This window comes from Sinohyriopsis cumingii, chromosome 17 (genome assembly GCF_028554795.1).
Source record: "Sinohyriopsis cumingii isolate HCF-2022 chromosome 17, ASM2855479v2, whole genome shotgun sequence".
Classification (NCBI taxonomy): domain Eukaryota; kingdom Metazoa; phylum Mollusca; class Bivalvia; order Unionida; family Unionidae; genus Sinohyriopsis; species Sinohyriopsis cumingii.
In genome coordinates, this window is record NC_142977.1 from 121951541 (window position 1) to 121976776 (window position 25236).

The following is a 25236-nucleotide window of genomic DNA, read 5'->3' on the forward strand; positions in this document are numbered from 1 at the left end:
GGTTTTACTGTGATAGTTCAGCCTATCAGATCACCTCATTTCCATATGTAGACCTGAATCATTATCAGACTTGTTCAAGACCTTTGTGATTGTAGGTTTTATACAAAGTTGTTAACAAAATCTGATCTGTCTATGGAAACATGATATAACAATCCACTGTTGTGATGGTTTCTCAATATGAACAAAAGTTTTATTTATGTAACAATATATACATTGCAGCGCATTTGATATCCAAGTCTCCAGCTTCCTTTCATGGTGAATTTGAATTTCTCCACTCCAAACCCAAGATTGTATATACAAGTTTAACAGCCTACAATGATGTAACAAAATACAAAAAAAAATTTGCTAGATGATATATTTTGTTGCCAATAAGGGAGAAAAAAAAATCACATTTGTGACATTGGCGAAGACCAGCACAATCCCTAAATAAACTTTTTACATGTTACTTTTTTATACTTTTAAGAAGAAAAAATATTTTTCCATGTAAAAGAAAAATACATGTATACGAAATTTCAGGAGCCACGATACAATCATCTTATATTAGAGTTTATACACATTCTCTTCCTTGAAACAACAGTACATTTTTTACATGTTAATTTTCATACATTTAAGAAAAAAAAATAGTTGTGTACATGAAAAATACATGCATGTGAAATTTTGGTAGCCATGCCACGATCGTGTTTTTATCCAAATTCATGTTATAATGGAGTGTGCTACAGTGGGATCACACTATATAAGAAACAATGCATTAATGCTTATACCACTTGAAGTGGCATCTTTTAAAGATTTTCATTTCAAATAGAGCTATAACATACGGGAGCAAGAAAATAGAGAGATGGATGTTGAAGTTTAGGTAACTATTGAACTATCCCTTTTTCTACTCCCTTTATTTTGGTGAAAGGGATAGCTTCCCCTTTAGATAAAATCCTGACAGCATCTCTGCTTAAATCGTAAATGGGGAACAAATTTGGATTGTCTATCTTTATCCTGAAATATTGCATCACTGACTGAACATTCAGACAGGATAAATAAAATTATCCCAGAATGAGCAAGGGAACAGATTTTAAACTGCATGAGTATGTCACCTTGCGTGAATTAAAAAAAAAGAGAGAATGGAAGGGGTGTAGTCCAGTACTGTAGTGTTTCTTTTTCACTAACAAAACCAAGTACCTGTGGGTACTGCAGTTTTTTGCAATTGCAGGAAGTACAATATGATGGTTTTGTTGGTATTCAGTCCCCATTCATACACTTGAGATTTTCTTTGAATGCAGAAGTTTTATTATTTCTTCTTATTTTGAAGATAACATTAATGTAATGCCATCCAAGTTGATATGTGATATCAAATTGGTAATAATGCAAAACAAAGGGCATTATGGCTGAAGTGAGTCCTGCATTTGATGAAACTGAGCAGCCTTAAATGGCCTAAATATAAATCACTTATGACTAACAGATAGTATGTTGAAAGTATTTTCGTTTTCTTGCCATCAATGAGAATGACATATAAATAGATGCTAAGTATATGTCATTCTCTTCATACTGGACATACAATCATTGAACATAAAAAAGGCACAACCACAACTGGCAGACCTTCTAAAGATGGAAAGACCATCAAGTTCATATGTGTATCAATAATGCATCATAATGTGGACTGTGTATCATGAATTGTATCAATGCTTGACACAGGTGTATCTTGTCACCCTTATTGTACAAGATCTGATTATAAGCTTAACAAGTTTGATCAAAATCTGCTCAAAAATATTGCCTTTAAAATGATATCAAGCACAGTCAATTATTGTCAAGATGCCCATTTAATATGCATAGATCTCACTCATTATGAAAACTCCAGAGATTTTATTGATACAAGCCTATATACCTGGTATGATAAAAAGTGTTCAGAAGTGAAGCCTTGAAAGTGCTATTAGGCATTGTTGACAAATGACACAGAACCATACTCATATGAGATAAAGATCTCATTAGGGCTTTTATTTTAACTTTTCCAGGTAGCTATCTACATACCTAGACATGATAACTTGTGCTCCAGGAAACAGTGTGTAAATCTCCTTAATAACAACTCTGGTTTTAAATTAATTTCTTTAATAATCACAGCACTGAAAAGCAGGCATGCATATATTTTCTTCAGATGTAATTATTTTTATCTGCAATTTAGCCAGTGAGATTACTTATTATAGAAATTTATGATCTGTAAATAAAGGTTTAATAGGTGGCAAAATCTGATTGTCTTCTTAAACAACCAACTTCGGATCTTCTTTATTTCTTTTTCAGCTCCAAAAAATTTATGACAAAATGGAATCATTCCTAAATAAAAACCCAGACATTGATGACATAAAAATCACCAGCAAAATGACAGATTTTAAGAAAGATATCCACAGCCTACAAGAAGAACTATCACAGGTCAAAGTAAAAGTATCCTCACTCGAAGACCAGCTGGACAAACACAAAGAAGAAACTCAATTGCAGTTTAAGGGAGTGGAAAGGGAGCTTGCTGCCCTTAAAGAGAATAGTGGGAATAATATACAACTTATTCCACAGAATGGTATTATGCTGTATTTGCATATGAGGTTTTAATGAAAGTTTAGCAAATTTGGTCCATTTAGGTACTGGTTGTTGAATGGACTTTTTGTTAGCTCTACTGGTCACACCATCTTTTTGATCACACTCATTGTATACTTTTGGGAATATTCTAAGAAAGAAGGCAGCTGTGTAAAAATACCATAAAGGTATGCTTGTGCATCTTAGACTTGCTTGTACTTTCCTAACACTATCATTATATTCTATAGCAGCAGTAACACATGGTCTTAAACTAACTTACAGAAAGAAGCAAAACCAACAAGTTTTTAAAAAAATCAACAAACAGTTATATTTCCCTAGAATAAAAAAGTGAAAATTTAAAAGAAACTTTCAGTATTGGGAATTTAATCCCAAATAATCTTAAATGTTCTATCACAAGTCGAAAAGTATAGAATGTTTTGAATGAATTCCAATAATCTTGATTGTGCTGATGTGCCAGTATCTTGCTCTATCATTGATATAATCCAGAATATCTTTGAATGAGTCCTCAGTAATCCCAAAGCAGTGTTTTAGTCCAAAACGTCAGTCAGAACTTTGTAATTCCTCTGAAAACTTTAAATGATTCCTCTCCAATTACATCTGAGCACAACTAAAAGTGATTCCGCAGACTAATATTGAAATAGGAATGAAGACTTTGTTTATAGAAGCCTCTTTATATACATCCCACTTTACCTATGTCACAATACCATTTTCCGAAAACACTCAATCATCTTAATGGAAAATTACACCAAATTGTAAACAGGTTCACTCCCAGAACCTACTAAGGTCATAATCAAGGATTAGTCTTAAACTCAAATTCAAGTAAACATCTTTAAAAAAAATGAAAATAGTTGGGTAGGCCAGAACTCTACAGTGTTATGACATGTAATGTATATATTACATTTTTCATGCTCAAATTTTACTTTTTTTGCGACTTAGACTATGCTTATACCTCACTAGGGGTTGATGATGGTCATATCAAAAAGGGTTTTCTTTATAAAAAACTTGTGCTGTCTAGTTGATTGAAAATGAAAATGATACTGATCTTACATCCAATATGACAATCACAGCAGCCATCTTGACAATCATATCACTACTTGTCATGAACAGAAAATTATATGGGCATGGGGTTTTCTTCAAAGGACTTTCTGTGATATGGTTTGAACGTAAGTGAAAATGCTGCTGTTCTGGTATCCAATACAGCCATGATGGCTTCTATTTTGAAAATATTTTATGTGACATTGATCCATTGTAGACCTCTGTCTACTGATCTTATATTGGCAACGTGTACGACCATTTGGCAATGTATGTCAAACAGTTGCATTATTTTCTATTTATAGTAACTGTACATGAAACATTTTGAGGAAAACAGACAGGTTTCTTGAAATTTAAACTATGTGTCACAGATTCATAATAGTTTGGTACACAGTTATGTAGCAGACCCGTCTGCATTGAGAAAACATGACACAAATATTATCAGGTGAAATGGGGTTTTATATGTGTAACATGTGGATGTTATATGACTGAAAAATATTAGAGGAGAGGGATTTTGTTAAACTGAAGAACATGTTGCATCAGGAAAAGGACAAATCTGTAATGCTTTAAAAATTTTGACATAGGAATTCTACAGCGATGTAATACAGCATCAAGAATTTGTGGATTTTGACTTTACAACATTTTAGCAAAAGTTAAACATATGATGTAGACTAAAGTGAATGTTGCATATATATATCATTTTTTTGTGTGTCTGTATTCTCGTACTAATCCACATGGATTTAGTCGATTTGTGACAAGAATGTTTACTAACTGCAGATCCAGGTAAGTAGTAGAGATAAATGTAAATTTTTCATACAGATTTCTGTAATAATAGGATGTAATGTATGGATCAATCTTTTTATGCTCAGATTGCACTTTTTTGCCACTCATATTAGTAATAATTATGCTGATGCCTCTCAGGTGGTTGGCATGTATGAACTAAAAACAAAGCTGTTCAAGTTTACAAACATTTGTAATTTTGACTCAGTTTGTAATTTAATTATAAAAGAGGTCAAACATTTTTTTAAATTATGGAAATTCATAAGGTTTGACATTTCTGCTTACTCTGTCTGAATTAGTACCAGTGATACAAATTTTTTGAAAACGGGCAGTTGGCAAAGAGACCGACATCGGAGTGTCCTGGTTTTGTTTCAACTCTTACATCAATAAATAAAGATTGTTTCTGTATCAAAATGGTCACCAGAATACAAAGCACATTCATAATGTGTCCATTAAAACAGGAGACAAAAATAAAATTGCATTGCGTGTGCTATTAATGAAATAAAAAAGGATAAAGGACAAATTATTATATCTTTATATGTAACGAACAAAAACCAGACATTACTTGTTTAGATCATATGGATTTAATGTTCCATCTCCCATTAAATGGCAAAGTTAGTAATCTCTCACTACTTCTGTCATTTGTTGAATTCAGCGCTACTACTCTTAGGGGGCCCCGAGTGGTCTAAAGCGCTCTCCATTACAGATCACTGCCATCTCACCTCTTTCTGCGTGGGTTTGAGTCTCGGATTCAGCTATTGTGGGTATGTGAGAAAGCTTGCCAGTAGCTTCTTGTGGGTCGGTGGTTCTTTCCAGGGTTTTCCAGGGTTCTTCCTCCACCATTAATACTGGCCGCCATGTATACCCTATTGTGTGCTGAAAATGGCTTTAAACCCTACAACAACTACTACTCTTTAAAACACTGTTATTTCATATATTACTGACCTGTAACTTACCACACAGGTTCACTACTAATCTCTGTATGTAATCATCATTAAAGTCTTGTGCATATATTATTGCAACAATTGATTAATTATCAAGTTTTTTAAATAGCATTTTGTTGTCTAAAGATAAAAGTGTGTATTATATATATGTGTGTGTACAAATGTGATCGTAGAAGGCCTAATGGAAGACAGGTCAGTTGACTAAATAAGCTTATTTACCAAATGAGCTTCTTATTTTAAAAAAAAGTCTATTATTATTATTATTAGATGACATTATTAGAACTTAGTAATATCCCACTACCCCCTAACATACACATATTAGAACTGTGATGTTAATATCTCCCATACTACTTATCATGCATGTATTAGAAGTGTGATGTTAATATCTCCCATACTACTCATCATGCATTTATTAGAAGTGCCATGTTAACAGTCTACCACTACCCACTCGTAGAGATCATGAAAATCTACAAACAAATGAACTCAAATTTAATTTTATACAAACCAAAATGAAATAGCATCTTAGTTCTCGCTGTCACAGATGACCTTAAAAAAAATATGTCAGGGGTTTTACATAAATTTTCCCACACATTTTGTCATCATGCTTATAAAAAGAATGCCAAAGAAATTAAAAAGCTGGCATAGGTGAGTGAATATGTTCATTTTATGTGTTTATTTCTGAAAAATATTTTGTGAAAAATCGGTGATACATATATGCCAAATGGACATTTAACCTTTCAACTATGAATACATTTGGATGTAATAATGTTGGCATTTTACATGTTGAAAGCAGAAAAAGTATCAGGTGTAATGAGGCTGACATTTTAAGATGATGCTAATCTTGATGACCGGCACCTGTTGCCATTTCAAGAAGACAGCATGTTGCTGTTACAAGTATTCATTTGCATTACACAGGTTATTTATACAATCCATAAGCAACCACGTTTGCATCACATGACTCTTGTGATGTCGCTTAAACAAAGAGGGCAAAACTAGCCATGCTAAATGAAATGATTGCTCTGTAGCCCAGTGACAAGAATTCCAATAACATGCCCAAACTCTGGGTCATGAACCTTATAGACACACATACAGCTGCAAAGTAGAGGGCAAAACTAGTCCTGCACGCAACACATCATCTGCCATTGGGTAACAACATATAGGAAACAAAACAAAGATGGTAGTATATCAACTGAAATCTTCCTGACATCGAACTTTATTCACAATCACACTGATGGCTCTCACATTAAAGCAGAAACAGGTCTTCTGGTGGCTGGCAGTCAGAACAAAAAGACAATGTAGATAATCTATCAAGACAAGTGTACACAAAGGATTTTTACAAACAATTCTCAGTAACCTCATGATTGCATTAAATATTTCTTATATCCTTCCCACAACAACTTGTGCGCAGATATCTGGCAAACCTGCTTATAATGCAGGGTCAGTCATAGATCCCATTTTATTTTCTTGAAAGTATCAAAAGATATGGCTCCTATTCGTTGAATGGGTAGAAAATCATAGTATGTATGTGTTTTGGATTTTTAATATAGCTTTAACAATTTTTCAGTTATATATCTAATGATGTCTGCAGTGTGACAGTTTATAATCAATTTTGCAAAATAATTAATTAATGCTGTGTAAATTTTAGACGATGTTCTAAAATAATTTCTTTCCTAAACTTGTTTTTGCACAAAATGTAAGACCTTGAGCCTTGTTTTCAAGCAACAGTGTCAGTTTTAACTTCAGCTGGTCATGAATAGGCACAAAATTATCTCAGATAATACTTGTACACCACTTCCTCAATAACTTCCACACAACAGGGTCAAAAAGGAAATGACACAGCATAAGTGATGGTATGAGTTACACTTCTGAAAATTAAGAATGGATTAGGCACTGATACTGAACAGTGGGGAGATGGGTGAGGCAGGTAAAATGTTTAAATATGGGTGAGGCAGGTAAAATGTTTAAATATGGGCGAGGCAGGTAAAATGTTTAAATATGGGCGAGGCAGGTAAAATGTTTAAATATGGGCGAGGCAGGTAAAATGTTGAAATATGGGCGAGGCAGGTAAAATGTTTAAATACGCTTTTAATTGGGTATAATTGTCAATAAAAAGCTTTTTCAAAGTTCTTCACTTTTCTGTATAAATTAGTTTTATTTTTCAATATATCCAATTTCAAATCATTTAAAAACTTACTCCAGGTGGTTTCAACATGCATCATGTGTGTCAACAAAAACATCATCGATGTACTTGATCGTTGATGTGCTTTTTGCATGTCAGTGTGGCTACATTGTAGTGTTACTGTTGATTCAGAATAAAACAAGATTCTTTAAGAAAGAAGTGACAATTAGAGTAACAGCAACGAAACTGGGTTTTTTATATAAAAAATATATTAGTACAAGACTGATACTGTGATTTCTTTGAAAGTTATAGTGAAATTTATGTTCATCATCAAGCAAACCTCAGAGTGCCAATTTTTTTAAATGTAAGTTCACTATACATTCTTGAAACTTTCTACTCCATAATGAAGCCTATCTATGAAACCAAGCTTTTCTAGCACCTAATATGCTTTTTGCTTGGTTCCTTTGCTATCATTTGCAAATGAGCATGATAAACCACTGATTAATGTCAGATACTTTAATTATGTTACATGCAGTGTTCTCACTGTTCAATTAGGCAATTAAAACAAGTTGACCTAACAAGTATAATACAGTGACTGCTCTTATGCAGGCAGGATTTGCATGCCCTGTTCTTGATTTTATACAATAGACTAAGTAACATTATAATACAGTGCATGTAAACTTTTAATTGATTGTAACAGTGCAAACATCATTTCGGTGAGTCAGAGAACAAAATAATATTTGATTAGATTCTCATGAAAATGCTAACAAGCATTGCTGTGACAAGTCAATTGACTCTATTTTTATTGACACGTATGCAATGATTACACTGGAACCAAATTAAAAGATAGAACTGGAACATGAATTTCTCAAGATAAGACTTATTTGATGTTTGACCTCTTTTATAATTAAATTACAAATTGAGTCAAAATTAATTTTGTGAAATGATAGAGTAAGTTTGGGGTTGATGATATCCAGACCTTTGGTTAAGCAGTATATCTGGGAATTTTACACAGCTAATTAGACTAAACTGTCAAGGTTTTGCTCTGGACATGAACACATCCCATGTTGTATGATGGCATGTTCAGTCAATTTAAATTTTGCCAACATTCAATGTTCCAAATGTTCAGTGCCATTAAGATTATATCAGTCGCTTTGAGAACACACTCTCCTACCAAGCCACATACTGAAATGGACCCTGAACTAGTCTTGGTTACTAAGTTTTTTGTCACATTCTAAAAGGTATGATTAACATTTTGATGAGAAGATACAGTTTCATAACACATGTTTTTTTTGCTGTGTTTAATATAAACCATCAAATTTTAAAATTGAAAATTAAAAAATTAATTAGTTCCAGAAAGTAAATACTCCATTTATTTAGTTCTTTTCTAGAACTCTGTTAGTAATCTCTCACTATTCCTGTCATTTGGACAATTCAGTACTGATTACCGCCCTCTTTTTAAGAATAAGCGATGTTCTTGGACACCATATAGAACCAGGGTCCCAAACTAACCACATTAATGATAATAAAAATAATTAAAGAGGATTACACAATTAGTTTACATGGAACTAATCCTCCTTGTGGCCTTCTATTATTTATATGCATTTCATATTAAAAGTAAATGTACATAGTTTCGCCCTCTTTGTTTTAAGCGACACACACACGCGCACACACACACACATACAAAAGCATTGATAATGAGCTATATTTGTATCTAGACGTAATGAACAGAAAATTTAAATGATCATGCACCATCTATGTACATTATGTATATACAGTACAACTAGGATGATTCTGTATATACAGTACAACTAGGTTGATTGTGTACATACAGTACAACTAGGTACATTGTGTATATACAGTACAACTAGGTACATTGTGTATATACAGTACAACTAGGTTGATTGTGTATATACAGTACAACTAGGTACATTGTGTATATACAGTACAACTAGGTTGATTGTGTATATACAGTCCAACTAGGTACATTGTTTATATACAGTCCAACTAGGTACATTGTGTATATACAGTACAACTAGGTACATTGTGTGTATACAGTACAACTAGGTACATTGTGTATATACAGTACAAAAGTAGTATGACAACAGAATGGAAGGCTAGTGAATTTATACTTTGAGTTATATTGTATTTGTCAAATCGAACAGGTTCCACTTTTCATCCACTGAATTAGATTATAATTAAATGCATATGTATTTGTACTTTCTCTAATTTCCTTTGGAACTTTGTTCCAAATTAGTGATCCTGAATATTTGAAATTTTTCTTAAAGAGTTCTTTATTTGTTTTTGGATGGAAGGGTGGTTGGCTGAAATAGATCTTAAATTGGGAGTGTTGCCTTGTTTTCTAGCATGAAATAGTTCACTGAAATATGATGGGATCATATTGTTTGAAACTTTCTGCATAAGCCTAATCTTTATCAAAAATATTTATTCACTTACTGTTAATACTTTAATATTGTTCATTGCCTCTAGGGTATTTTCAGCATTATCTAAGATGAGAGTGCAAGCATCCGATTTGGTTTTTCAACATGGCTCGAAGTCAGCAGTATTAGGCCAGCCCAAGACTAGTAAATTTCCCTCCTATCAGACTAAATTCAGTACTCTGATGGTTGCTATAGTTACAGATGTCACCAGTCAGCGTTTGTGGGAATTAGGACTAGTGAAGATTTAGCAAGATTAGGAAAATTGTTCTCTTTATTGTTCCTTCTAAATTCTAGGCCTACTGAGTGTGTACTAGCAAATCATTGTATGAGTATCTTCCTCCTTCTCACGCTGCAGCAGTAATGGCAGGTACATGCATGAAGGACCTGTTTGGTCAGACTAAAAAAAAACTTAAGAACTTTAAACCAGATACACCCAGTTAATTCCATGTATTATAATACTGCTTTGGAAAGAAATGCAAAACTATACAGTATCCTGGTAAGATGAATGGATAGAACTGGGAATTTATTCTTAAACAATAATTTCTTCTTAAACTGACCATCATTTCAAATTGAATTTCCTGTGTTCTTACTAAGGTTTAGTGATTGCACCAAAGTATATATAAAACTTTATTTTTGAATGGGATAATTGTTGATTTTCATCTTAAAAATGACAGATTTTGGTCACAAAGTACAGATTTTTGGGCTGGTGATTACATAATTTCATAATGGAGGATTGGCATCTCTAGAGAAATGTCAGGTTAAAGTACTCTGATTTTGTATGCAGTGCATTGCTAATGAGTTTTCATGGTTATCTCAAGTCTAGTTCAACTAGGAAATGACAAGAATAAAACTTACAAATTTTGAAAGTAAGAAGTTTCAGCTGAACCTGCCTTAAAGGTCGTCTATATTAAGCAACCGTGTTTTAAATAGCAACCATGTTTTAAATAGCAGCCATGTTTTAAATAAGCCACATTTTGAAAATCCCTACATTTTAGAAGAAATGAACCTGTATTAAGCAGCCATCTGACTTAGGAGGCAGAGTTTCTAATTTTCTTTAGTGCCTGCTTAATACAGGTTAGACTATATTCATGAAAAAAAATTTGAAAAAAGGAAATTATTGGCATTAATTTATTACCTTCATTTATCACAGGTTCTTGTGGAGCCACAGCTTGTGGTGGAGCCACAGCTTCTTGTGGAGCCACAGCTTCTGGTGGAGCCACAGCTCCTTGTGGATCCACAGCTTCTGGTGGAGCCACAGCAAGCAGCAGTTCTGACAGATTTTGTATAGAAAGTGATGGGCCTGTAGATGACATCTCCAGTCTAAGACCATATCAGAAGAGGTAATAATACTGTAATGTTATCATGTTGTACAACGTATTGATAAAAGTAAGAATTTTCAAGACTGTTCATAGTTTCCTACTTGTATTTTATTCCTATGTTGTTTCTCTGCAATGTAAATAATTTGAAGAAGAAAAAATATAATTAGCCCAAAAATCATTCCTTTCTTGTTGTTGCAAATGTGAAATTTTCTGGTCCAAATTATTCATAATTTCTGAATTCAGAAAATTTGTCACTCCATAATCAGTATAATCTGATGGTATTCCTTCACTTAAATCTTCACTGAGTGGGACTGGTACAACTAAATTAATTGCATGTTTAACAAACAAACCATTAAATTAAATATAAATTAAATCAAATATACACAACAACATCAACAATTATGAAAACTAGACATTTTGTAATGATTTATCAGGGTTCACATGGTACCTTGAAAAGTACTTGAATTTTTATTCATCCTTGAAAAGTACTTCAAAATCATTTTTACCTTGAAAATAAGCCTCGGTCCTTGAAAAATATAAAATTGATTGACCGACGAATGTACGAAAGTTTCTTCTCATACCAGTATGTCAGGTAATCGAAATAAAACTGTTTGCTATTGGGTGGTTTACAACATGTGACCAATCAGATATTTATAATTGCATGCAAACCTGATTATAGAGAGCATCAAAAAGAGCGCAAATCTTTTCTAACAATCATTCTTCTTAGTTGATTTTTTTTTCCTGTGGCAGCGGTACATTGTTGTACTTGAAATCCTGGTGAACCAGCTGTTCAACTCTCGAAACAAAAGATAGTGAAAAATATACACAAAATGGTCACAATTTGTTCTTATTGTATGTCCAAGTTTCTGTTTTTTTGGCGTATGATCTAAAATTCAGAAGACTGCTGGAAGTCTATTATTGACTCTTTCAGTGTCACGACCAAACTTTGGTCGTAAATTATGGCCATATGCTTGTTAACAGAAAAACCGCTTTCTACACAATGTATTTGCATCTATATGTAAATATACCTTAAAATTTCTATGAGCGATCACACGACAGCAGATATAAAAAAAATCAGATGTGTCGACACACGGCATACATTTGCAGCGGATGATTTTAAGATGACGCATGAATCCATCATATTATACGTCAAAGTTATTCCAGAAATTGATTTTGTCTGCTGTGGCAACTTCAGGTAAGCATAAATTATGCAAATCAGATGTCATCCTGTCTCAGGACTTCATATATGTGGGAATAAATTTTCTCACCAGGCTGGGGAGGGTTCATTTTTTTCCTTGGCACACTCTAGTCCCTTGTAATGATTCCGCTGGCCAAGTCAGCTCACCTTTATCTCTCTCTGCTGGGGACTCTAAATTTGGCTCCAAACTTGGTTCCCTTAAGAAACTTTATTTTCAAATTTTTCAGTTCCTGTTTGAGAGCATCTAATGATCCTCTATCAGCTTGAATCAAATTTTCAACGCCACATGCATTGATGGCTAAAGTGAGACTGGTTTCTGACTGACGTTCCAATTCATTCCCCCAAATCCCATTCCTTTCTTCAAGGTTAGGAGGCAATCTGCTTCCAGGGTTTATGATGCAGAGTGGAAATTCTGTGATTGGTGCAGTTGGAATATTCAGATGATGCTGGATAATCACTGTGGAAAATTATTTATAAAAAAGTTACTATTTGAAGACTGGTTTTTTGTTGTTGTTTGGAGTTCATTTTGCATCTGTCTTTTTATGAATAAAGATGTTAAACATTTCTTTTTGCAAATTTTTGATTGTGTCAAAAGTCAGTCACTGCACATTGATCTTAGTTTAGTTATTATTGACCTATAAACAGTAAAGCCATAAGGTCTGCTTTGTGTTTACCCTCAATACATTCTGTGTACAGTTGCTGCTCAAACAATTGCCTTCAGACATTTGTTCATTCAGCTCACATACACAAGCAAGAAAAAAACAATGTCATTTATTAAAGATTATCAGTTGAATTTAAGTCATTGTTAATCATCAAAGTCAGTTTAAGGTTGTTGAAATTATGTGGCTAAGCATTAATTATTGGATATTTACAATGGATAATAGTACATGCAAATGTTAAGCTTTTACTGTTGAAGTGTGAATTGCTAGACAGGACTAAACCCAGTGTTGAGTGCAATTAGCTCCAGATATAGGTTTTGATAAGTTAGCGACCATGGCAAATGTGATAAATTGACGATCATAGCAAATGTGTCAGTAGCAGAGAACAGCTGAAAATCAATCATTAAAAAAAATATTGTTTAATTACCTTGTGATGTACATGTGCAGACATATTGAACCATGGATATGCTTCATCTTTCCTTACATGATTTTTCAATTATTTTTGTGCATTGAATTCACACATAATGTTCTGTAACAAAATGACTGAATATTAAACTTCTGTGTGCATATTTATTATGGAATCATTATGGTTTTATTACGAATTATTATGGCATTATTATGGAATTATTATGAATTATTATGGATTTATTAAGGAATCATTATGGATTTATTATGGCATTATTATGATTCACTCTCTTGTGGATGCAGTGGGATTATTCGGTGAGTACATATAAAAATTAGTTTTGATGGCCATATAAACATATGCTTCTACTTTGCCTCTCTGTTTCCTGTTAGTAGTGGTTGCAGAAAAGGAAAGATTTGCATTCCATTTCCACCAAGATTCCTGTTTTCAAATCTCATCTGACCACCATTTCCATGTGATGTGATGATAACAGTTCGGGAGGGAGATGAGCTGAACTTATTAAGGATTTCTGAATTTCCCAATGAACTGTATTATGCATCCCAAAAGTGCAACGTCCGTACTAAAATATTAATGCTTTAAAATCAGCTGCAAGAAGTGCAGTTTTGCAACATTGAATATTGATTCTTTACTACCAGTATTAATTGTTGCTAATTTTAATAGATTTACAACTGTTTCTGTATAGCATACAAAACAGTCCTATTACTGGATTGTGTATAAAAACGTAAATTTATCATACAAAACAGTCCTATTACTGGATTGTGTATAAAAAACAGGTAGATTTATCATACAAATCAGTCCTATTACTGGATTTGTATAAAAACAGGTAAATTTATGATCTTTCTGTTTCAAAATAAATCAGATCCAGTAGTTGGTTGTTTTGTAATGAGAAATGATTTTGAGAAAATTTAAGTTTGATATGTCTTTAGATGTAAATCCAGGGGACAAGTTGTAAAGCAGATAAGTAGAGGTTAGAAATTTATGAAGTGATTTGATTTCTTGGAACAGAAAATGCCACATGGAAGAACAAAGTTTAATGCCAATCGGCTTGAAAAAGATTGAGATTCATCAAATTTTCTGTACTATCAGGAGAAGAAAATAGCAGTTCTAGTTGAGATTCTGAACCAGCATCTGAGTCACAGACAGTAGCTCTGCAATCCGAAACCCATCAGGAACAAGTTAACATGGCAGAAGCTTTTTGAGCCAAGAAAAGTAGCTGCAGCTAAACATTTTTACTGTTCCTGTAATGGAGCCCCATAACTTTTTCAAGCAATGTTTATACACTCAGTTTTATACGATTTTACAATGAGCAAAAGTAAAATTTCTTACATGATTTCTGATGGACATCAGGAAAGAAATTTCACAGAAAATCAATAACAGACAAATGCCATTTACCTTTCTTTTTGATGACGCAACAAATTTTCAAGGAAAAAAGCAGTTTGATATTCTGATTTGATTCTGCTCAAATGGGGCTTGGGAAGTTGTGACTCGCTTCTTTAAAGCTGTTAATGTTTGTTCATTTAAAAGGAAGTCATGCAGGAAAGGCATTGGTTAACATCCTGGCAGGGAAGGGTTACCAGTTGCCTCACACCATCTTGTTAATTTCGTTAGGAAGTGATAGTCCTATTGTTAATAAGATAATGTGGCCCATTTGAAAGTCATTGGTTTTCCAGGAAAGGCACAGTTTGTTTCACATCCACTGCATGTTCACAAAAGGCTTCAGAAAATGTTTTGGTAAAACTTTTGGAGAATGGGCAGAGCAGTAATTAGATCTATTTCACTGGTCAAGTTTCACATTCACCTGAGGAAAGATTTCATGAATAATCTTTTTAACTCTTTTGTGATGAAGGTTGAAAAGAATTGGAATGCTGTGTACTTTCTGAAAGATTTACCGGCATAAGCAAGGGAAGACAAATCTGAGAAGCTTAAGATGAAGAATGAAATGTACAAAGAATCTGAGAGTTTGAATAATGGAAAACCATTATTCAGATGTACTTCCTGACCTGAGTGTGGCTGCCATTTGAGAGATTTTTTACCTTGTTTCAACATCGAGAGCTTTTGATTAGCGTGCTGTATGTGGAAGCGTACAAGATGCTGATGAAATTAATGCGTAAGCTCATCACAGTTGGTAATTTGAGAGGTGAAAAAACTTTGGATGTCATGAAATCAGTAAATGTTTGGATCAGATGTCTAGGATGGTGTAGAATGTCACTGATAAATGTTAAAACTGGAATCTTCACATCTGAAAGTATTACTAATAGAATTGAAGACGTTTATACAGGAGGTATCACATGGTTCTTGGGCCCTCGTGATTTTTAAGGAGGTACTGGAAACATCTTTGAAAATTACTTTTTATCCTAAAATGTGCTGGAAACAATAGGAACCCAAGAAAAAGAATTAAGAAAGACAAAAAAGACTGTCAGAAAGAGATTTGGAACTGGAATAAAGTGAAGAGACCTTGAAGAAGAGTACTTGAAGGCTGTTGTTTGCAGTTGAAAGACTGACTTCTGCAGTAAAGAACAAGAACTCAAAGGAAATCACTGTAGCAGGTAGTCTTTAGGAGGTAGCAAAATCAGCTCAGCAGAAATCAACAAAAGCATTCAAACAGTGCAAAATGAGAAGAAGACTGATGGATGATTATGCAAGTAGAATTCATTGTTCCATTAGTACTCCCATGAAAAAGTTGATTCATTCTTCAAAGTGAAGGATACATGCCTGAAGTTTTAAGGCTGTTAGTATCTTTTATCAAGACGATATGGGGTCCTAGTAAATAATGTACTGACTTTTCAGTCTTTAGTTTTTGATTGCTTTTGTGGGTATTTTGTCAATTCTTTACACCACAGTAGCTATATCAGTATATACATCATGCCTGCAGAAGTAGTAGTCAGTCATTATTTTAATAGTTTTTTGTTTAACAAATGCATTTGATGTCAAGCATGACCTAAAATCATGATGGTCATAGTTGAAAATTTTCATGTGGGAATGCCGCTATAAACAAGTATATTGTAGTGGAAGAATTTTTGCAATTATTCAAGGCATGATGTGCCTAGTGACGTAGAATTAGTTTACAATGTAGTACCTAGCTGACCCTTGGTGAAAACTTGCCTCTATTTGCAAGCCAACACTGCTGTTGTATTTGTGTTGTCATAATTCAGCTTCAATATATTTAAGGCTGTTGATTACTGTTAGTTTTCTTAGATAACAGATCTACCTTGTTTGCATATGGTATCTGCAAGAACTGTAGAAAAAGCAGCAGAATCTGTCTGCTTTCTGTGATCTATACTGAATTTTTTGTATTCCTCAGAGGTCTCGCTAGGACTGTAAAACTAGGAGTCCAGGACTCCAATTTTGGTAAAAATAGGAGTCCCACCAGCAAAAGTTGCAGTCCCCATAAGCATATTGAGTGTATTGTGGGTAAATATCCAGATGAGATACACCAGTGGTTGTCATTCAGTTTAGTTTTCCAAATTCTGACATATAGCTCCTTTTTGTCCATAAGAGTGAGACTGAATTTTGTCAATTCAAAGAAAGGCCTTATTCCAAGCACTAAGCCAGGCCATGCACACTTTCTAACACTTAGCTACTGTTCCAACAAAACTATCAGTTCTATCAACTTCAGCACTCTTCCGAATCTCATTACAATCTTCATCAATTTGCTGTTTTACCCCAAAATACTTATCCAGATTTTGCAAATGACATTTTGTCTAAGTGTCAATGCATCTTGATTTCGAGGTCACACGCACTGCTTATTCTGCTACACTAGGAAAGAAATACAATAATGAAAACTAGATTGGTTTATTTCATCTACTTTTATAATGATCACATGTACATCTCTGGGTCTTTCTGTCACTGAATTCGGTCATTGTAAATATCAGCACATTTTTCCACCAGTCAGCAGCTAGTTGAAGTCTTTGAACTTGACGCCCAGCTATTGCATCATGTTCTTTTAATGTACTCTTATAATGACAACATGTACATATGGGAGCCTTTCATCCACTGAATTCTGTCATTGTAAATATCAGCATAACTAAAACGATCAATTGATGGCACAGTTTCACACTCAGCAGATGGTTGAAGCAGGACTGGCAAGTCTTTGAATTTGCTGCCTGGCTATTGTGTGTGTAACAAGGACTCCTGTGTAAGTGATTTTCTGCGTTCCAGATAAAATAATTTTCAACCAAATATGTCCGAGTAAATGTTTTCCGAGACCTCTGTTCCAGTGAGCAATTATAATGATGATTTCCCAGTGCACTTTTTATTACCATTTTAATACTAAATAGCTTACCACTAATACATTGTACAATATCCAGAGACATCTGCCAAACCTTTGACAATTTTTATTCTTGATCTAAGAAATGCAACAGTGTTAACTTGCCTCAGGTGCATTACTGTACTTGTTTGCTTCACAAATATTGATATAGATAATATAGATAGATATACCGGTAGATAAAAGGCTTTGATAATCCATTATACAGTAACAAAATCATTGTGCCTTTTTTATTTAAAAGTATTTCATGTCCCCAAAATTGCAAATCATTAAGATCATAATAGAAAATATCCTATTTTTGGCTCTGTGCTCCCAGGGCTGCTTAGAAAGGATGTTATATTTACAATTTCATGTTAATGCACTAAATAGAATTTGTAAAAGCATAGCATTTTGTAGTGGTTGTGATTTTGTTACGGTGTATAAAATGCTGATATTTGACTGGGAATAGTTCGAATTTGGTCTTAATGGTGTGGAGCTGGGTGGTAAAGAAAATATCCCTGTTCACCTTGACTACTTTTTCCCTGATATTTTTTTTTTATAAGTTGCCTTATCATATTTCTTTTTTTTCTTGAAAGGTTGCTGGAAAGACTGTACATGTGTATTTCTCATTGCTGGAAAGACTGTACATGTGTATTTCTCATTGCTGGGAAGACTGTACATGTGTATTTCTCATTGCTGGAAAGACTGTGTATTTCTCATTGCTGGAAAGACTGTACATGTGTATTCTCATTGCTGGAAAGACTGTACAACTGTACATGTGTATTTCTCATTTAATAGGCATTGATTTAAGATGATAACTGTGCCTGTGAAGCACATGGTTTGCAACTTCTATCTCCCTACCCCACCTTTTTTTCTTCTTTTTTGCCTTTTGCATGTTCATTTTCTTCAGCTGATAGATTTTGACTGTCATTCTAAAAAGTCTTCCATAGTCAAGAATTAGGATAGGTTTTTTGTTCTCTCCATAATCTCATATGAGGTGAATACATGTAGTAGAGTGGTTAGAATGTTGGACTTATGACCAAGGAAGGGTATAGGTTTGAATCCTTCCATTAGATCAGCTACTATTATGGTGTGTCTTTGGGCAAGGCACTTTGTTAAATATCTTCTTGTAGAAAGTCCAAATAAGATCAGCTCTCAGATTGGTCAAAATGCATCATCTGTAGTGTCACCCTCTATAGTGCCACCAACTCCTGAGAGTTGCATGAGCCCCCAAATGTAACAGGAAGAGTTAAAAAGAGTCATGCTGGAACTGTTGGTAATCAAATCCTCTTTATAGGACAAATTGTAACTTAAATAGCTTTATTATAAGTTGATTTTACTGTCCAATATTAATATTATTTCTGACTTCAGATCGAAAATTCGAGCTCGAGTCACCAGTAAGAGCAGGATTACTCCTTATAAAAAATACGGCAAGTGGAATTGGCGTTTGAATGTCAGTTTTGCTGATGTCAGTGGCTCAATTAATGCTGTAGCATTTGGTGAAATAGTTTACAAATTTGATGATTTATTAGAAGAACAAAAAGTAAGTATTAAAGTTATTTTATTTGGGTTTTTAATATGCTGTACTTGAAATTATTATATGCTCATTTTGTTCTCCATTAACTTTACATTGTCAGAATCGTTCAGGATTTTACGATATTGAACTCATGTACACTTCATATTGCACTCGTAAAGGAACTACTTTCTATTGTAAACAAACAGTGGATGCAGACACCAGCACTTTTGATTTGTAAACCAATCATGTACACTCACTTAGTAGGTGCTTTACGTTTAGGCTGATTAAATTTGTTTCTGAATGAACTAAAGCAGATGTTTCATGGACTGCCACATACCAGCTGCTTTGCTACATTCCACGTTAACTTTTTTGATACAGTGTTTTGGATTTAGGTGGGCAATAGATGCCAGATTTCATAAAATTTCTGGGTACCTACAAATAACATGCAAGCAACAAGGCATACACTGTCTCCTTAAGCTGGTGATAAGAATGGCCAGAAATATACTTAAAGTTTTACATCCTGAATTTCCTCAAAATGTACTTCCTTAGTTCTGCAAATCTGAATTACACGAGCCATGTCATGGGTTCTCAAGCTTGATCACGCAATTCGAAATTGTACTGTAATTCCAACTATATTCTAAGTGCAATTACATCCTCCTTACTGCACTAAAATGAAATAAACATTATATTCCATAGCGTCTTTTTAATAATTGCAATTGAAAGACTTCATATTTTTCCCACATTATGATTTAAAACATTTATTGACAGAAGAACAGAAATACGCTTGCAGATGTCAACACACTGCTCCATCGCAGCTGAAATCCGATGTACTTCATGTCGAATTGGCACAGATAAATCCAGTCCATGATCACAAAATTTAAACGACAAAAATACCAAAATGTATTCAATCCAGATCAAATGGAAAAGTTGTTGCAGTGCGCATTTATTCACAATATGACTCCAGATTGCAATTTTAAGTAGACCAAAATGACATTTTCTTTCAAAAGTTATTTCCAGCATACGACTAAGTTCAAATTTATCTGGGCGGAGTTATGTGCGCTTTAACAATGTTGTTGTATAATAATGAATCTGCGCTTGTGTATTTAGTTTGGAATATGGCATACATTCAGTTACTTTGTTTCATGTAGTGTATTTTTGTTTGCATAATTAAGCCTTAGGTAGAATAAGAAAATGAGCATATAATAAAAAGATTACTGCATTTGTATGGGAAAATATGAACTCATTTTGTCGGATGGAGATACTGTACTTCCAAGGTCATGCAGTATTTCCATCTGAAAAACTCACTCATATCTTCCGATACAAATGCAGTAACCTATAAACATTGGATAAAATATTTGTGCATGCATCTGTTAACTTCTCTTGTCCATCCATGGAGTTGGTAAAGAGATATTTGAATGAAACCCTACCAAGGCATAACTTGACTGGCTTGAAAGTCAAGATCATAGTATAGTCAGAAGTGATTTGTATCCACTGTATGTTTGATTTTGAAGCTAATTTTTAAAATTTTTGGTTCACTGTTCCTCTGACACGGACTTTGCAGGAGTGGGTTGACAGACAGGTTTTTTCTTGCCTCTGAATGTTGAGAAATAGGTATTACACATTTAAGCAATAAGATTTTGGTTAAAGTGTCCCATATATCTTTTATATTGATTGCTGTATTCAACCAAAACGTTGGAATAATGTTACATTAGTTTTATAGTTTTCATGCAGGTATTTTAATTAGTCATTACTAAAAACAGTGTGTCGAAATCCATACCCAGACTATCTGGATAAAAGATCAAGGTGACAGCAAATTGAAATTTGATATTTAGACCACTGGTCATAAACCAGAAGAGCTTCTGGGATTGTCTATGACCTGTCACCTGTATTTCTGAATGAATGATCATATTAACATGGAGGTTTCACTGAAAGGCTTTGGGTTTTCACCAGAAGATTTCTTATTGAGTCTAGTTGGTCTGAAATGAAAATGTTTCTGCTCAGACTTTAAGTATGGCCACTACAGCATCCAGCTAAAAAATAATGTTGTAATTTCTACTAATCTTGAATGGGTGGTCATATCAACTTGGGGTTTTCACTAAAAGACTTTATGATATCTACACAGTGTTCAGTAAAAATGATGCTAATCTGATGTCTAATATGGCTGTCAGAGAAGCCATCTTTTAAATTTTGTTATTGTTATTCCAGAACAGAAAGTCATACTGGCATCAGGTTTTAACCAGGAGACACAAGTTGTTTAGTTAGTACTAGATGATTTTACATCCAGAATGGCCATTTATGGCAGCCATCTTGAAAATCATGAAATTACTGTTCTGAAATGGAAAGTCATGTAGACTTGGGGTTCTCACTTGAAGGCTAATTATCAGTCCTCTGACCTCAAATATGGCTGTTACAATGAATATTTTGAAAATCTTGTCACTAATTCTCCAGAAATGTTGGTCATATGAACATAGGGCTTTCACCCAAAAAGCCTATTTTGTCCCAAATGAAAATGATGCCAATCTATGATCCATTGTGGCTGATGCAGTGGCTGATTTGAAACTCTAATCACATATGATTATCACATGACGTCAGCACTTGGCATTTAAAAAGAAGAAATGGTCTTATCCAGAATTCCTGGGAATTCTTTTCAGACAGAGTCCCTTCAAGGAACTCTTGATTGACTATTTCTGTAATTATTTTTGTGATCATAATAATAATAATAATAAATAATAATGACCTTATTTAAAGAGGGTAACACAATTAGCTAAAAACTAATCTACCTTGAGGCCCTCATACAAAGGAATTCATTTATTTAAGCTGCATCTCAGAAGCCACTGGATATATTGGGTTTGGAAGAAGGAAATAGAGTGGGCATTTCTAATCTCAACTGGAATACTATTCCAGAGCAGAGTTCCAGAGTACTGGAAACTTTTTTTTAAATAACTCCTTATTTGGTTTGGGAATTTTATACTGTTTGGTAGACATGGATCGCAGGTGGGGAGTATTACCAGGTAGCCTATACTGGAATAGTGATTGTAAATATTCAGGAGCACTATTCTGAGATATCCTGTACATTAATTTGGCTTTTCTCAAACAGATTCGGTCTTTAATAGGTAATATTTTTAACCTACCAGCCAAACTTTCCTTGCTTTCTTTCTGGATTGATATTAGCCCAAATGCTCTTTTTTGAAGATGTGCCAGCTTTGCTATGTTTTTATAATTTGAATTACCCCATACTGTACTACAGTAGTCCAAATAGGGTTGTATGTAACTGTTATAAAATAGTTTCCTGTGCCTTTCAGGGAGAAAATGTCTTATCCTACTGAGAAGCCATAAACTTGAATTGACTTTTTTACTGGTATGTTTGATATGTTCAGTCCATGATAGGTTATTATCTACCAGAACACCAAGTTGCCTATCATGACAGACTATTTGCAGATTTGTATCCTTCCATGTCAGACATAGTTCGTCACTATCAAGATTTGTCCTTCTTTGCCGTGTTGAGATAAGTAATATTTTAGTTTTACCAGTATTTACCACCATGCCATTACATGTGCACCAGTTTTCCAGTTTGTTTAGTGCATTCTGTAAAGAAATTTCGAGCTCATGCTTTGTGTTTTGGATGTCTGACAATGTTGTGTCATCTGCATAGAGATCTGTAGATGATATTGAGTCTCTTAGTAAAAGTGGTTGGTTATTAATAAATAAAATGAATAGTAGTGGACCTAGAATTGAGCCTTATGGTACTCCATATCTAATTGTTTCAGGTTCAGACAGAACATTATTTATGTAAACATGTTGTGTTCTCTCATTTAAGTACGAAGTAAACCATCTAATTGTTCTTTCATCACACTGGTAGATTTTCAGTTTCTTCAAAAGGATTTCATGATCCACCATGTCAAAAGCTTTCCTGAAATCTACAAATACAGTTCCTATTATTCTACCTTGGTCAAGTGCTTGAAGCCATTTATCAGTTAGGGAGATCAAGGCAGTCTCACAGGAATGGTTCTGTCTAAAGCCTGATTGATTAGGGTGTAACAGCAAGTGTTTGGTTAAATATGACATGAATGAGTCATGGACATGTTTTTCAATCAATTTTGACAAGTTTGGTAGTATTGAAATTGGTCGGTAGTTATCAGCATCATCCTAATAGAACCAGATTTGTGAATAGGAGTTACTTTTGCAGTTTTCCATATTTTGGGGACAGATGAGGTTGCAGTACTTAAATTAATTATGAATGTTATGCTATCTACAGTAGCAAAGGCAGAAGATTTAATGAGTCATGGACCAATCTGATCAAGTCCTGTAGCTTTCTTGGTATCAAGTTCACTGAGACATTTTTTAACAAAGTTTTTTGACACTGGCGGGATAGAGAAACATACCTCCTTTGAGATTTTACTGCTGCAGAACTTTTTCAGTTCATTAAAGTTGTTTTCTATCACTGGCTCTTTTATCTTTGTGGTAATGTTGATGAAAAAATAATTGAAAACATTTGCAATGTCAGTTTCATCAGTGACTATGGTGTCATTTACCAGACGTGAGTGAATTTTATTTGTTTGTTTTTTGTGCGTTCCTCCAGTGAGTTCATTGAAGACTTTCCAAATGGAGTTTGTGTTGCTCTTTTTGTTTTTAGGCAATGATTGATAATAAGTTTTTTTAGCTTTTTTGATCATACTTGTTATTTTATTTCTCCATACTTTATATTGTGCATGGTTTTCCATAGCCTTGAATTTGTCTCGTGTTTTCATAGCATCTAGGATTTCAGTAGTAAGCCAATTAGGTTGAATATCAGTCTTTACTCGACGTACTTTCAGTGGTGCATGCTTAGATACTACATCCATATATAAGTCAGTCCACACCCTCATGGCTTCATCTATGTCATCCAAATTTTGGATCATACTCCATGGAACTTTATATAGGTCATTGAGAAATTTTTCTTCATTAAAAGTTTTGAACGATCTGTAAGTGATCGTTTTATGTGTATTTTTCTTATTTTTCTTGCATTTAACCTTTCTTGTCAAAAAAGTAGGATAGTGGTCACTAAGACCAACATTCGGTACATTAACACAAGCCACATTGTCTGGTAGGTTAGTATAAATGTGATCAGTAAGAGTGCTTGATTTTTCTGTTACCCTTGTAGGCTCATTTACCAGCTGGTCTAGGCCTAATGATTCAATAAATTCCATCCAGTTGTTCTTTATTTGAGTATTGAGAAGGTCCTTATTTATATCTCCGAGTATATATGTTTCTTTCTCCTGTGCTAGAACATTTTCTATTTGTTTCGAAAAGTTATCATTCCAAAATGCTTTGGAGGAAGGTGGTCTATAAATGAAACCAACTAGGAAAGATTTTGCATTATTTTGAAAAATTTCCACCCAGATAATCTCAATTTCATGTGACTCCAAGTCAAGTCGCCTTTTTACATTTACATCTTCCCTTATGTATACAACAAGACACACACACACACACACACACACACACCCCCGCTGTCTCTCTGTCCCTACGAAATGGTTTATTGTAGCCTTGACAGTGAAATAGATCATCATTGTGGTTAGCATTTAATTTGGTTTCAGTGAGTCCTAAAACATGTATGTTATTTTCTTTGGAAGACAACATTAGCTTAATTTGGTCTATCTTTCCCACTATACCTTGTACATTTAAGTGACCTATGTTAAAACCTTCTGTATTTAGTTTCATATCAATTACATGTATGTCATCATGCAATGGGGTACTCACTGAGATTGTCTCCATACTACTTTTATCATTCTGACATCCTATTTCTATATTTAAATGTTCATATATATTAGCATCTTCAAAGTCACATACAAACCCTGAAAATCCATTTACATTTGCATCTACAATAGTGTCCATTGAATAGTTACTAGTCAAGAGTCCCACTGGGTACATTTAGTTTTTTTGTAAATGAAGCGTTGGCATTCTCCTCTTTGCCAGCTTCCTAATATGTATACGTTGATGGACAAAGTCTTTGT

General features: G+C 34.0%; 1 protein-coding gene across 1 annotated transcript in view; it reads left to right on the plus strand.

The window, feature by feature from the left end:
* The window catches only part of LOC149779784 (uncharacterized), a 98592-nt gene that overhangs the window by 34550 nt on the left and 38806 nt on the right, over window positions 1–25236 (plus strand). The window contains exons 4-6 of the mRNA XM_089938464.1: window positions 2284–2554; window positions 11038–11227; window positions 19102–19273. Of these exons, the coding sequence (XP_089794590.1) occupies window positions 2284–2554; window positions 11038–11227; window positions 19102–19273 (633 nt within the window). The remainder of the gene's footprint in view (window positions 1–2283; window positions 2555–11037; window positions 11228–19101; window positions 19274–25236) is intronic.